This window comes from Eschrichtius robustus, chromosome 5, assembly GCF_028021215.1.
Source record: "Eschrichtius robustus isolate mEscRob2 chromosome 5, mEscRob2.pri, whole genome shotgun sequence".
NCBI lineage: Eukaryota > Metazoa > Chordata > Mammalia > Artiodactyla > Eschrichtiidae > Eschrichtius > Eschrichtius robustus.
This window is the reverse complement of record NC_090828.1, coordinates 43,449,804-43,466,190: the sequence shown is the minus strand read 5'-3', so window position 1 is coordinate 43,466,190 and position 16,387 is coordinate 43,449,804. Positions and strand designations below refer to the sequence as shown.

At 39.7% G+C, this 16,387-nt stretch overlaps 1 protein-coding gene across 3 annotated transcripts in view; it reads left to right on the top strand.

Annotated features, from left to right (window-relative positions):
* MYO1B (myosin IB) overlaps positions 1–16,387 on the top strand; it is a 182,088-nt gene that overhangs the window by 90,158 nt on the left and 75,543 nt on the right. For all 3 annotated transcript variants that reach the window (XM_068544761.1, XM_068544760.1, XM_068544759.1), the window contains exons 5-6: positions 9,012–9,116; positions 13,047–13,093. In XM_068544761.1, coding sequence (XP_068400862.1) covers positions 9,012–9,116; positions 13,047–13,093 — 152 coding nt within the window. The remainder of the gene's footprint in view (positions 1–9,011; positions 9,117–13,046; positions 13,094–16,387) is intronic.

The window sequence follows — 16,387 nt, the reverse complement described above, 5'->3', positions numbered from 1 at the left end:
TAATTGTTCATAGTAGTCTCTTATGTTCCTTTATTTCTGTGGTATCTGTTGAATGTCTCCTTTTTCACTTATAATTTTATTTATTTGAGCCCTTTTTCTTTTTTTCTTGGTTAGTTTGCCAATTTGATTTATTTTTTCAAAGAACCAACTTTTAATTTTGTTAATCTTTTCTACTGCTTTCTTATTCTCTGTTTCATTTATTTCTCTAATCTTCATTATTTCCTCAAAAAAACTGTATCTTCTGCTAAGGTTGGGCTTAGTTCTTGTTTTTCTAGTTTTTTGAGGTATAATGTTAGGGTTTTTTTTTAAGATGTTTCTTTTATTCTTGATGTATGCATTTACAGCTATAAAATTTCCTCTTGGAACACTCTTGCTGCATCTCATCAGTTTTGGTATATTGTTTTTCCGTGTTTGTTTGCCTCAAGATTCTTTTTACATAAAAATATTTAATAGTTTCCATTGCACCAAAATATAAGCCAAACCCCATGTGCCTGTTACACAAGATTCTGCTTGATCTAGCCTCGACCTTGTTCTTCACCTTCCCCTCATGCTTTCCCCCCTTCTAATGGCAGCTCATGTTACTTTTCACTAAAAGGCTTGCTCTTTATTGTATGTAGCCAGTGTCATTATATAGAGTTTCCCACCCCTTTTTAGATCATTCATTTGAACTCTGGGTATAGGCTCTTACCACTGTTTACTCAGAAATTTGTGATATCTTTGGTTGTGTAGAACTCTTTCTTTCCAGTAAGAACTTTAAGAGGACACTGGTATCTTGGGGGAAAGTTTCTGCTCCTTCCGTGTCACTAACCAGTTCTTTTCTTGTGAAACAGAATTTAATTCTTAGAAGCAATACAGCTTCTTGTTTGCTTCCAGGTTAACCAGTGAAAATGGTGGCAAGGCAAGTTAAAAACTGTGTCCCTTGACAGAAGTCATTTGTATTGGTGATGCATCTCATGCCACCTACCCCTACCTCAATCCCTTTGACTGTTTCTACAAGCCTATTCATTTCACATATGTTTCCTTTTTTAAAGCATAAGGGAGGAAGAGATGAAAATATTCCTAAGCCTATTAACTTTTTTAGATTTTTACTCATTCTTCATCATGTCTAAAGACTTCTTTGAGTATCTGATTGTTTCAATTTGTTCCTGAGTGAGTCATCAGAAGTGGGTTGTGGTCACTGGTTTGATTGGTATTGGCCAGTTCTTCATCTCCTCTGGAACATGTGTTCCAAGAAGACAGCACATCCACTCATGAGCCATGTTAGTATATGACCTCCTCCTTCTCAGAGAGTTGTAAACCATACTGCTTCCTCCTGGAGCAAAATTCCATCTCCTGGTAGGCTCGTGTACCTTCTTTATTGAGAAACTGAATGGAGGTTGCTGTTACTATTTCACAGGGAGGGCATTCATTCTTTTCTGAGAAAAACAAAAACACCTTATTCCTCTGGTGGAAATCTAGTGGCACATGGAGTTCATTCTTCTTTTCTATATTTTTCTCTTCTCTTTTCTATTTTTCTAGTCAATAACTTGTCCTCTTTGTTTCAGTGTCCCATTCACCACTTGAAATCCTATCGTTTTCCCTGGATTTAGTCCTTTCTAGGACCCCTTTGCCCTCTGTCCTAAGCTGAGGAATGGACAGCTGCTTCACAGGGTCATCACCTCCTCCTCTGGTAGGAAGCTCTGTTTACAGGTGCTGCTTCAGCAAGAGGCTGGAGAGGGTATCACAGACACCCTGGAGCAGTACGTCTCAAACCTTCCACTGGGAAACACCAGGTTCCCTTCTCTTGCAGTCTGCTGCTGACCAATACCAGAAAAATAAAATAAAAGAAGACATAGAAAATTCAGGCCCCAATTTCTGGTTTTAGTTTCCACAGACAAAATAAACTACCAAATTGCTACAAAAACTTCTCAACGCCTACTCTCATGTGTAGATAGACCAGTAGCAGTCCCTGGGCCAACCAGCTTTTGAGTAGTGCTGGTCCTCAGACCGTAGTTTGAGTAGCACTGTCCAGAAGTCACTCGAAGCATTCGTCTTGTTTCTGAGCTACTGTGCTTTTTGGATCTGGTGATGTTTCATGTGTCCATTATCACAAAAATCCTGGTGCTGGGCAGTGGACACTACTCCTGAGAGCTGCTGTTTTTAAATATCTACTCAGCTACACTCTTTGGTAGCTGCTCAGCCCTTTCTTTTCATTTATAGATCCCAATAGCATCTCCTACCTCCATTTCCATAGAGACATTTAGTGTTTTACTTACGTATTCCCATCTTTTTCTACTTTTCTTTCTTTTTGAAAGCAGGGGGTACAGAAATTGTTTCAAATTGTATTAAGGTTTTAATTGTCATCAAACTATAGTTTTGAGTAAAGCATAGACTTTGTGTTGTTTAATGTCTCTGTTTCATGGAGATTACTTACGGGAAAACGAAATGATGGAAAATAATACAGGGATTGCAGTACAGTGTGTGAGGAATTTCAGGAAGGGGTTTAATCTCAATTCTGTGGGGAAGAGGAATGCCAGGCCATTTTTGAAATGTCACATTATCTTAGTCACCAAAATTTTTTTGAATACATGTAGCTATTAACATTTTTATGTTAGTGAATGAATGAAAGAAGAGAACTAACATTTATCGAGGGCCTGGAATGTGCTATGTACTTAACGTATAGTATCTCTTTTCAGTGAGAGTTTTTGCTTAATAGCATATACAGAACCACCATGTAGTATCAGAGGGCTCATTTTATAAGAAGTAATTAAGTTAACGAGGTTGTAAACCCCCCTTGGCAGATGATGATGTTATTGGTCTTAAACACTGGAGACACTCTTACACTGTAGGGTTGTATAATGTGGGCACTCAGGGAGAGGCGTGAACATTTTGAATCCTTTGGGGTCCTATTTAATTCATTACTGCTGTGCTAAATAAAAAATTCATCATGCCTCATAAAAGTGCCCAACTATTTCTAGGCAGTGAACTCACAATTCACTATCATGAGTACAAATAGTTTGTGGAAAATCATTCAAGCACTGATGGGGGCAGGGAGGCAGAACATGAGGGAACCATCATAACTGCATTTTTCCAAGGACATCAGAGTAAACTGTGGGCCTGAGAAGATGATCCTGATATAAGAAAGCATTATAAATTATTTGATTTCTAATTTTACAGTTACATCAGTTTCTAGGAACTCTGCAGCCATCTGCTAAAAGAGTTATGAAGCCTGCCTTGCTTGTTAAGACCCTTGGTTCTGAACCCCAAATGACCTTGTACTGCTTTACATCTGTGATAGTTTTCTGACTCGGTCAGCGACAGAGATGTGACTGACTGACTGTAGCCTAAACATCCATGAGCGTTTTACAATGCTGAATATCTCCACATGGAAGCGGAATAGCTAAGCAAGCTCAAGGCCAAAATGTCGTGAGCTTTGTTTTGTTTCTTCCTCATGTGAGAGAGGCCTCTCTTGACTCACGTGTTTTATATGAATTATCAGATTTTGTGGCCAACTTTCAGAAGCAAAGCAACTTACATATAGTTGTATTTCAATAAAAACATTGCCAGTCATGATTCCTCTTGGAGCAGAGGCTGTGTTTCTCATTGCAAGACCCATGTTTTTGGTACAGTGATCGGGGCAGTTCCCAGCTGCCTGTCGGGTCAGTTTGGATGTGCTGCAGCTGGGTGATTTTGCAGCACTGCAGACTCAGGACTGCTAAAAAAGGGTGTTCTTCTATGTTTCAGAGTCCTTGTTTCATTGTATACAAACACGGCTTGCTTGATTTAGGCAGTCATACTCTTTAGGTCACTGGACCACGAGACCTTTGTAAGCATAGTCCCTAGAAAAACTTGGGTGTCTTAACCAAGGAGATAGAGAGGTATAGACGTAGATAAATATGTCAGTATTTGCGTGTGTATAAATGTATGGCTTTCTCTATGCTGTATGACATATATGACATAGTTTATATTATATGTCTGTGACCTATGATATTACTTGTATCTATGAATGCATGCATCGATATTTGTTAACTCCTGGATAAATTTATTAGCTCTGAAAAAAAAGCTCAGAATAAGCCTTGTTGTATTCCTACCTTTTTTTCCTGACATAGTATCTATGTGGAGCCTGCTCGATTCCATGCATAGGTTTTCATACTTGCCCATGAGATTCCCATCCTTTTGTCCTCATGGTTACAAATGTCTTTCATTGTTTTCTCTTTCTCATTCACTGATTGCTATTTCACAATGTTTTCTTACATAAAGAATATTATAGTATATGAATTTATATGATTATATGATTACATACTACATAATTATATAATAACATATAGTAGATACTATTCACAACCCAGTGCAAGGTACCAGAGTATACAGAGTTAAATTAGTTATCATTCTGCCTTAACAGGAATTTAAAATTCCCAGAATCATAAACGATCATCTACAACCCCTTTCCATTCTTTATAGAAATGAATTCTGGTCTAGATATTTTGATCTAGAAATGTTTTATTATAGGCCATTTGTTCATTAGTGCAGGATATCTGATAACCCTAGATGTTCTACTGTTTTCTGGTGAGAAGATATTTTGACTTTGAAGACTTCATATTTTGTTTGTCCAACTCAATGCATTTTAAAATTCAACATTCAAACATATATATGTGCATAAATCTACATATGTAAAGTATCTGTGAGTTAGAGAAAATGATGAACTAAGAATGAGTTCTAAGCAATGCTGTTATGATTTGCCAATTTTAAATGCCAGTGTTCTTATATCTAGAATGGCAGTGCTTTTCAGTATTTTGAGTACATGTGAAGAATACACCTTTTTGTCCTAAATAGAATCCTTTTATATTTTTACAGCAAACATGCAAGACATTGTCACTGAGAGTAGGATTACTAGATTAATGTATTCGGTCTACTCAAAAGTATTGCCTTGGAAAATGCTTAAGATTTTATGCTGTGCTTGCCAAGGTCATGTTTAGTTGGCTCCTATGATAGTCAACATGATTCAAGAACTAGGCTTTGCAGTATGGAGGAGGATGATAATTTAATTCTTGATTCTCCTCAGAAATACAATATTTGTCATTCATAGAGGTTATTACATAGAGTTTTGATTTGGATAAGTATGTAAATATTTGAATAAAGATCCAAATTTATTTGAACTTCAGCACAGCAGAGCCAAAGGAAATGAAGCAGAAAACCTCATGAGATAACTGTTACTTCCTGTTTGCAGCATGGTGAAATATAATGAAAACAGTCCTCTAAACTACATTGGACCTTGCAACTTGTCCGTACAGGTTTACTTACTTTTTCTAAAGTAGTGACTATCTCATAAACTACTTGAGTTAAAGATCAAGTATTATGTCAGGAAAAAAATAATGAGTTGTCTCTTTTAGACAATGAGACTTTGGAGAAAATTACCCTTAATCCCAGCTTCCAAAAATGAATTATTAAAATGAGCACAGTAATAGAATTCCTGAAGATAGTTAAGAACCTGAGCATAAAATCTTTTTAACAACTTAGAAAGAAGGATCTTCGAAGTATATTTAAAAATGATATTTGAAGTACTTAGATTTTAAAGTTAATAAAACTGATTCCTAATTTCAATTTAAGTTAACTCATCTTTACATCTGAGTAGATATTGTGGGTTTACATACAATTTAACAGCCATATGATGTAGGTCCAATCCAAATTCCAATAGATCTGCCCCTGGCGCCATTTTTAAATAGATTTGACCCTGAGAGAATTTGGTGCCATTTAGTTCAGGCCATTAAAAGGTCTCTGAGAGGTCACATCAATTCTAGCAGCCACCAAAGAGTTCTCATTCTTGGTTGATCACACCCCCTCCGTCTGCTCCCACACACATACACACAAAGCAGTTTGTCCATGGTGTCCATCCTGAACCAGAACAGAACTTCCAGAGAACTGGCTGTAGCCATGTATCTGAGGTTTGAGGTTTGGCTGCAGTGAGGTTCATAATCACTGGAATAAGCAATATAGGATGGCCTGGACTTTTACTATTTCTTGCCAGTTTACCTAAAAGAAAACTTAGCTTTTCATCTAAAATATGTACATATATATTTGTGTGTGTGTGTTTGCCACTATCTGGAGCAGTTATTGTGCCTATAAATGCTTCCACTCTTCTAATAGCGTAATGGGTAGGAAGACTAGAAATTCAAGTCAAGGAAGAATATACATAATACATGTGAGAGTGTAGGTGGGGATGGGGAGCAAAGAATGCTGCTGAGAAAGCAGGATGATGAGAAAGCCTGGAGGTGAGTTGTTTCAGAGGCCAGACTGTAGGGTTGGAATGTGTGGGCTTTGCAGGAGAGTTGGCCCCCAGTTGGGGACCAGGTAGCACAAGATGTCAGGAATTGGCTGGGAGGGCAGCCTCACCTGACTTTGAAAGCCAGGGAGCCTAGAAACAAAGTATCCCAAAGTGACAGAAGAAGAGTTCCAGTGTGAACTGGTGGGTAGACGGGAATGTAGCACCAAGAAGTGAAATGAAATGTAATAGTATATAAACTCTTTGTTCATGACTGAGGCCCGTTCAGCCCGATGGAGCAACAGAAGTGTGTCCAAACAGTTCACCGGCCTTTAGATAGTTAAACCCTGAGAACATTGGAAAACGTAGCTCAGGAACTTTACACAATGGAGGATGTGTTAAGGGACTATGCCCTTTGGAGGGAGGGTATTGCAAAGATGCAAAGACTGATGTTTCTCAGTTACAGTCTTTAAAAGGAGACTGCAGACATCCGCCATCACAGACCACCAGAGAATCTACCTGGACCCATTCTCGTTACCCAGAAAGCAAACTGGAGGGAGATTTAACTCCAACCACTGAAGAAGTACCCAGCATCCCACCGCAATCCTCAGGGCTCCATGAGATCGTCTGCTTCCTCTGCACCATACTTGCTAGCACTCCCTTGAGAACTTTATGGGACCTGCATAGATTCTTGGTGCTCTGTGGCTCCTGTTATTAGTTGATGCTTTGGGGTTGTATATACGCCCTGAAGCACACGTTGGGCAATGCGCCCAAGGTCACATTCCAACTGTTCATTTATTATTTCTTCAGTGGTGGGAAATGGGCTGGAAGTCACCTGCAGGTCTCCCTGTGAGAAAGAGCAGCGTTGAGATTTGTCCCCTTACACCCATAGGTAGGGGTACTGCCACTCACACCTGGGGAAGGCTTTCCTGCCCTCAGACAGTGGCACCAGAGCAAAGAAATTGCAAGAAAGCAAGATTTGGGGAGATTGGTTTTTCTTGCCTTGACTGCCTGGACCTGGGCCCATGTTTTATTCTACTGACATTTAATAGTTGAGTATGTCCCAGATCCTGATTATGGAACATTAGAACTAGGACAGCTGAATGAGAAACAGATTCTATGGCAAATAAGTTTGGGAGACGGTGCATTGTCCATCTTTTTCCAGAGTTCCACAATGCACATGCTCCTTTAAGAAGCCATTTAAAAAGGAAACCTGTTTCACTTCATCTAACTTACTGTGGCCCCAAATTCATTTGACTTTAGACTTCATTTCCCCTGAATATCTATTATCATTCCTTGGAACTCAGTATTAAAAGGATCAGGTTCTTGGAAACAGATGCTGAGAGGAGACATGTACTAATAGGGGAAGGATAAAACCAAATTTGGCCCACCGTACCAGTCTGAGCTAAGAATTCTTCATATGCCTCTGGTGGCCTGCTACTTTTAGTAGGGAACTTGTTCTACAAGTGAAGCCTATGAAAACAACTAGAAGATGCCCTGGAAGGTCTGTATTTCTTGTATTCAGATCCTTAAGATTAGTTGCTTAGTTTTTTAATCAATTTGAAGAGTAATTAATTTAATCTGATTGTAAGCAAACCAATTTGATTTAGAAACTATTTTGGAGGAAGGGCAGTTCTTTTAAATTTAAAAAATACATTTGATAAAGAGACCCAGGTTATCAAGTTAATTTTGACTTGAATCACCTATGTATAATATAGTATTTGTATATAAGTGATTGCTTTTTTAAAAAATTTATTTTTTATTGAAGTATATTCAATTTACAATGTTATGTTAGTTTCAGGTGTACAGCAAAGTGATTCACATATATATATATATATATATATATATATATATATATATATATATATATATATATATATATATATATACACATACATACATACAAACACACATATATATATATTTTCTTTTTCAGATTCTTTCCCATACAGGTTATTACAAAATATTGAGTATAGTTCCCAGTGCTATGCAGTAGGTCCTTGTTGTTTATTTTATATATAGTAGTGTGTATCTGTTGCTCACAAACTCCTAATTTATCCCTCCCCTCCTTTCCCCTTTGGTAACCATAGTTTGTTTTCTATGTCTGTGAGTCTGTTTCTGTTTTGTAAATAAGTTCATTTGTGTCATTTTTTAAGATTCCACATATAAGTGGTATCATATGCTATTTGTCTTTGTCTGACTTACTTCACTTAGTATGATAATCTCTAGGTCCATCCATGTTGCTGCAGATGGCATTATTTCATTATTTTATAGCTGAGTAGTATTCTGTTATTTGTATATACCATATCTTCTTTGTGCATTCTTCTGTCGATGGACACTTAGGTTGCTTCCATGTCTTGGCTATCGTAAATAGTGCTGCAGTGAACATGTATCTTTTCGAATTATGGTTTTCTCCGGATATATGCCTGGGAGTGGGATTGCTGGATCATATAGTAGCTCTATTTTTAGTTTTTTAAGAAACAATTGCTTTAAGAAGATAGTCCTCCTCAGATTTTGTTGGCTATGTTTACTCAGCCAATTTTTTAGCAACCCAGTGATAACCTTTAAGCACAATTCCTGTTATATCTGAATCAATGACATGTCTGAATAGAAAGCATGAATATTTTAAAAGGTTTCCAAAACGTTCTTTGCTCCCAGGAGTGAAGTCATTTGAAAACACTGTTACTGGGCCTTCTCTCCCAAATCTTTTCCCCTGAAAGTTGAAAAAAAATTTTCTGCTTAATTTATTAATATGGCTTGTTTTCATCCACAGAGGCCAGCAAGCTTGTTATGTCCTACGTAGCAGCTGTTTGTGGGAAAGGAGCAGAAGTTAATCAAGTCAAAGAACAGCTTTTACAGTCCAACCCAGTCCTGGAAGGTAGGATTTTCTGTGTACATTGGGTCGGTGTGACTCGAACGGTAAATCCAGTTTTCAGGGCACTTCCGGCACCTGGTGTGCTGGGAGGTGTGCTGGGAGGGGGGGAGTCAGGCCCAGACCTGCTGAGCAAAAAAGGTAGCGGCATCTTAGGAACTCCTGACTTCACGCACTTGAAGGAGGGAACGCTTTACTCGTGTAAAAGGAGCTCTCCCACTTGCAATCATTTTTCTCCCTTTTAATTTTTATTTGAATTACTTACATTTTGCTTAATAATAATCAACTGATATTTGCATTTGACTTGACAGCTGGGAGAAACTTGGTGGAAAAGAGCAATGTGAGGGCAGTACTATTTTATCATTCAGGATAACACCCATGGCTGGTGATTTCTGTTGTCAGGGAAACCAAGGCTATGCCAGAGAAATATTTAAGGACCAGTTTTCTCAGGGTTACAAAAAGCCTAAACCTGACTTTAAAGCTCAAATTCTGTGGTTGACCATCTGTGTCTGTTAGTCAGCTTGGGCTGCCATAACAAAGTACCATAGATTGGGTGGCTTAAACAACAGAAATCTGTTTTCTCACACTTCTGGAGGCTCAGAAGTCTAAGATCACCTGCTAGCAAGGTAGGTTTTCTTCTGAAGCCTTGGCTTGTAGGCAGCTGCCATCTTGCTCTGTGCTCACATGACCTCTTCTTTGTGTGTGTATATGGGAGGGGGAGGGGGGATGATGGGCAGGTGGGCGCTGGCTCCTGGCCTCATCTAATTACCTCGCAGAGGCCCCATCTCCAAATACCATTACACTGGGGGGTTAGAGCTTCAAAATATGAATTGGGGGGTGGGGTCGGGTAGGGACACAAACATTTAGTTCATAATACCATCAGAAAACAAAGCCAGAGATAAGTCCCCTTCTGCCATGGAGGTTGGCGTAAACCATCAGTATAAACCATCCTTATGTTGGAAACAGTAACTCAAAGCCTCTTCCTATTGCTGGAAAGCCCTTTGCCTTGCTTTATATTGTAAGCATGCCAGTGTTGTCATTTAACACAGTTGTTGGGGTAGGGTAGGTTTCTCAACCTTGGTGCTGTTGACATTTTGGACTGGATAAGTCTTTGCTGTGGGGTGCTGTCCTGTGAAGTGTAGGATGTTTAACCCTTGCCTCTAGTTGTTACCATTGAAAATGTCTCCAGACAATGCCAGATGTCCCCTGTGGGGATCAAGACCACCTTGATCAGAATCTCTGGTCTAGAAGAGTAGTTTGGTTCAGCCCTTTGTTCGAAGTCATGGAAGATCAAGATTTAACATGGATTAAAGCAGAACTGCTCTGTGGAGGGAGAGCCCCCCAGCCCCAGTATGGAGGAACAGAACCTGCCCATTGTCTTTGTTACTCAGGCCTAGTCCCTCCTTCCACTTTATTACAAGGAGGCACCACATGCATCTTTATCCTCCAGATAGTGAAATAAAACTCATGAGAATACTTTGCTTGTGCGAAGCAAAGGCCAGAACACCTGTTACATTGTTATTGATCTTTCTTCCCCTTCAGGACCTTAACAAAAAAAGAAGCTATTGTAGAGAGTGTTTTATCTTTATCTTATTATTCCAGTCTTTTACTTTTTGCTTACTGTCTTTTGCTTTTAGTTAGGATGCTATACATGTGTTATATTTCTATAGATGCGTATTTTAAGAATGCTGTGATCTAAAGGAGAAACACTGTGGAATGCTATAGCTTGCATCTGTGATTAGAATCTGGCCCTTTATTCAATGGTATTTGAAACTAGGCCCCAGTGCAGGAACTGGAAGAAATGTGTACTGTGGGCATGTATTATCTTTTGTGGGAATGCTTTACTTTTTAACTGGAGCTGCTACTGTAAATGAACATTTAGAACAATGAACTTAAAAAAAACAATCGAGGAATGTGTCTCAAGTGTTCTATAATGGAACACTTGTTTTTGATTCTGTGGCTCACAGTAAAAGACTTTAGTGTTTAGAGCTGTGTTTAGTAATGTGCAACTCAGATTTGTTTGATGAAAAGATGGTTTATGGCTTGCAAATGGCACCCTGAATAAAGTTTTTTTGAAGCAATTCCTTCACTTGCCCTTGACCTTCAAGCCACAATAAACTCTCCTTTATGTGTCAGCAGCTCGTGCTGGACTTTGGGGCTGTGCAAATTAGTTAATTTGGCATCCCTGCGTGTTGACACCCACCACAAAGATCTAGCCTATGAAAACACGAAAAATGTCGTGGTCTTCATGTTGACTAGGTCAACACTCACCATTATCAAGGTTGCATTTATTAAAATGCTTTAGCTGGTGGTGGACGTAGGATAAGGATGTGAACCTCTTCAGCATCCTTTTTTGAGTGTTTCCCATGTGCAGGTTTCCTTACTTAATATAACATCTCAGCTTATTTTCTATTGAAGAGAGAATTTGGTGTCAGGGACCTACAAAACCATACCCATTCCAAGTGGAATCTCTGAATCAAAGAATTTGCCCTGTGTTGACTTTAAATTTTGTCTTAACTAGCAGGAGCCAACTATTTTTTTTTTTTTTTTACAATCAAAAACATAAAAATACTAGCTAACGTGAAATATAACACAACAGGTTTGGCTACTGAATATCCACAGTGAGCTTTACACATCTTGATCAGGTGATTGCTTTCAAAACTTGGACCAGCTTTTAGCCATTGTTAATCATGTGAGCTCTTGTTACGCTAATCTTAATTTAATGAAGTTGTGGAGGCTTCCAGGGATTTGATGCCCGACCTCTTAATTTAAAGATTCATTTCTGTTTGCCGCATCATCGTGCATCACTCTGCAGTCCTCGCTGGCTGCCGTGTGGCCCACGGATCCCAGTAACAGCCTCGGGGTGGGGTGGGAGGGTATTGGTAGAGAAGCAGAATTTCATGCCCATCCCTCGACTCATTGAACCAAAGTGTGCACTTGAACAAGATCCTCAGGTGATTGGTTTACACGTTAAAGTTTGAGGTGCACTGCTGGGCTTCAGAGCATCAAACAGGGATCCCCTCTTCCTATACGACTTACATTTATTCCACTTAAATCCTCTACTACCAAGGCCCAGATTAATTTGCTCCTATCTTGTGCACAAGCTTGATGAAACAGTCATTTTAGCTCATGACACTGAAATACCTTTGTCAAACAGGAGCATTCTGTGCCTGGGGCAGTGTCATCCCTGTGGTTCTTACGTGCTCTCATTTGAAAGGGCGTCCTGTGGGAGATTCTAGCTCCTCGAAGCAGCTAAGATTGGGACAAGCTTGGATTTTTGCGTAGTGGGCTGATTTTTTTTTTTTTTTTTTTTTTCTGGAAAGTTTCACTTAGGTCTGATGGACATAAACTAATGAAACTATATGGTATTTTTAGCCTATTGGAAATGATGTTAGTTTCCAAGTCTCTTACTCTTTCTGTATTTCAGTTATATATTTAATCACGTTTAAATACCTTTTATTTCGAAGTTAATTAAACAATTTGAAGTTTCTCGTGCCTTTTTCACCTGAAAACCTCATCAATTGAGTTTCATAAAACCTTTGTTAATGTTAAGTAGTCATCTCTAAAATAACCTTATTCATTGTTAATAATGGGAGAAGAGCACAGAAGCCCTGCTTGCTCGCCATTCAGCTGACTACTATCAAAACAGTTAAAATGTGTTGAATTAGAGAGGATTAAGTTTACAGTAGTACTTGAAAAAAATTCTGTGTATCGTAGGAATGACTCTTTCTATGAACTTATAAAAAGACATGGAAGCTTTAGCAGCTTATTAAGACTCGTGTTAAGTAGTTTCTATGGAAATTTTCTGGACAGAAATGTCATTGCTACAAGTTGCATTTCTAGGATTTATGGATGTCAAATATTACATTTGTTTTATTTTTTGGCTTGAAATTATTTTTCTGTCACTTGACCACACATCTGTTTCTTTCCTACCAGCATTTGGAAATGCCAAGACTGTAAGGAATGACAACTCCTCTAGATTTGTAAGTATTTGTATAAGCATAAGTGTTAACACTAATATTTAGCTCATGTGTGTTTAAGCAACCAGTAGATGTTTAATATTTCTTAATACACACGTTTAAAAAATAAGAAACACCATATTGAGACATAGGCTAAAAGTTCTATAAGGACTATTTTTCTGCTTTCTGGAATTTTCCTTTTTAATTCTTCTTGGAGTGTGACAAGCTATCTTTTTTTTCATGTTTTCTTGTCATCTATCATAAAATTCCATGAGCAATTTAAATGAGGCTGTTTAGAGTAACTCTTTACTAATGTGAGTTTTGATATTTAGAAATCATAATTAAGACTCAGAAATTCCATAGAAAGAAGGGTAAACTAAGTGTCAAGTTTGTATACTCTACAGCTCTTGTCCGTTCTTCAGTGGGGCCAGAAAGGATGGAGGTGTATTCTAAAACTTTATAGAGGTAAAATCAATAAGTTTGGCAGCTAATGGGGGGTGTGGGGAGGACTGAATAGTAAAAACTATAGAAGCTAATTGATGTTTTGAGTCTGGCTGAGTTGGAAAACGCTAATTCCCATAGTAGAAACCTTTCCAGCCTCATCTCCCGCCTCTGCAGTGTGCACTCTGGCACATCAGCCCCTGGGTCTCCCCAGCCGTGCTGCCTTCTTTCCTGCCTCTGGTCTTTACAGGGACACACACTGCCTGGAGGCAGCTGGGGGAAATATGTTGAGTGTGATGGTGGCATTTTGAAATCGATGGCTTTTTTTCTATAGTTGAGCCAGTTTTATAAATTTCATAATAAAAGATCATTTACTTTATAAGCTGTCTTCTCATATACATTACTTGGGACCATTATTGATGATCGTCTGTGCCTCGCTGCCAGAGACCCTTCCTGCATCCCCACACCTCCACTGCCCAGCTTCTTTTAGCCCCCTTTTTGCTTTTTTCTCATTGGCGTTATCCTGTGCTTAAGGCATGCAAAGGACCTCAGGTGGAGATAGTTTTGATAGATTGGAAAGTGGAAGGCTAAGGTTCCTAATTCCAAGGCAGTGAATTTTTTCCATTGGATTAGCCCCTGAAGTTGTTAAAACTGATGTGAGCCATGCCTTTTCCTGTTGCGATAACATGACTAATCTCATTACATAAATAGAATTAGACGCAAAGTGTGGGCAGATAAAAAACATAAATAGAATTAGACGCAGAGTGTGGGCAGATAAAAGTAATTCCAATAGATCAAGCTTCTTTATAGGATAGAGATTTTATTTTTGCTATTGGCAAATCTCATATACACACACTTTAAAAAAAAATACTTGCAAATATATTTAGTCTGTAGGCTGTAAAAATACAGAAAACCGTATTGCTTAGTCACTAGTACTTAGAGACATCGGAAAATCTAGCGAAAGGCTTGGCAGGTGATTTGGCTTGTTAAGTAACTTCAGAGAAATCCTATCATAACATGGGTATTAGGATATGAGATTAATACTTGATTATAGGCTAAATCATTTCATGCCCAGTTTTTAGTAATTTCTCTGCTTTGTGGGTGTGACTTTGACCAGTAGTATACTCAAGCCTATGTTATAATATTATAGTAGGACTCTACTATATTTAAAATTATTACTGTATGTATAACAGAGGTTTATGACTCCAGGGAAATTACGTTTCCTTCAACTGTGTTTGACGGGTTAACTCCGAATAAATTTTTTGATCTCTTTGCTGAGAAATCTGGGAGACGCTGCACCTCATTGTAGCTGACATTGTGGACCACTGTTCCCATGGAGGTGCCTCACAATGACCCTCACCCCAGCACTTTGACTTGGCATATTGAGCTTCTAGTAAGAGAGATTCATTGCTTTGGGGAAAAAAGAAAAAACAGTTTAAGGCTTCGAAAATCACTGTTCTCGACTAAGGACTTTGGAGGGGGATTTTGTTGAGCGTCTGCGGTGTGCCAGGAGCTGAGTGGGGCACTGGAGAGTGTGGGAGAGAGCGCTCTAGGGTCCGGAAAATCTCATTACCACTCCTCTCATTCGGTAAGAATAGAAACACACACAATTCATTCATTTGTTTGAAACCTCCGGGTTTTCTTTTAAACATAGTTAAACTTAGGTCTCCCTGCATATCCTCTTGCAGCCTGCAGTCTTTTCCCCACCAGTAGCTGGAGTGATCTTTACAAGCTGCCGTCCCCTGCCGGCTGACAGCCTCTGCGGTCCCCTCGCACCTAGAATATAGCCCGGGCTCCCCCAAGCCTCCGCACGCAAGGTGGGCCGGCCCAGCCTTGCCCGGCTCCCTGGGCCTCAGTCACACAGGCCTTTGTGACTGGCAGGTGTGCCGAGTGCTTCCTGGACTTGGGCCTTTGCTGTTGCCAGTCCTTCTACACCATGCACTCTGTCCCCAGATCTCTGTATGGCTGGCGTCTTGTATCATTTAGGTCTTATCTCAGATGTCACTTCCATGATGCCTTCTGTAGACTCTGTGACTTCATCCTATTTTCATTTTTTTAGGCATTCAGCAGTCTCTGGAGTTACTGTGCTCCCTTCCCCCGTTTACATCATCATCGGCCCTGGAGAGTAGGAGTCGAGGAAGCGAGCCCCTCGGCCCTCTTGTTCACTGATGTGGCCCCAGGAGCTAGAGCAGGGCCGGTGCCATAGTGGACACTCAGAAAACATTGATTTATTGATGAATGGATACCTATTTTTAAGAAGCTTATAAACTAGTCAGGAAAAATAGACATGGCTGAAAATAATTATAACACAACACATAAACTAGTAAGTTCCCCATGAAAAGTATAGATGAAGTGTTATGGAAGCTCAGCATAGAGAAGCTGGAGGAGTCCGGGGCAGGGGACAGTCCTGAGTGGGTCCACAAGATTTAAAGAAGCCGAAATGGGGTGGCAAGCAGGAGGAGCTGGCCGTACAGCATGAGGAACTGAGGAGAGAAACCAGTGTGGACCTTCATTTGCCAGAGTTAATGGCCAGACCAGGGAGTCTGTGAATGGAGCCGTGGGCCAGAGGGCTGGGAAGGTGGGTCCGGGCCCCAGCTGGAGGGCCTGGAGTAGCAGGGTCAGGGTCTCAGACTTTATTTTGTAGGTGGTGGGAAGCCGCTGGTTATTGGTGAGTAGTCTAGTGACAGGGTCAGAGCCAAGCCTTTGGGGAGTCATCAGTGTGGGCATCAGCTGAGTCCTCCGTGTTGTGCAGGAGTTTAGCCCTGGTCAGCTTCCTTTTCCTTTCTCCACGGTGTTTGCTCTACTCTCTTCAAACCTTCTATCCTTTACTCTCGGCTGATGGCGTTATGCCTGCTTCACAGAAATCATCCTCTTCCA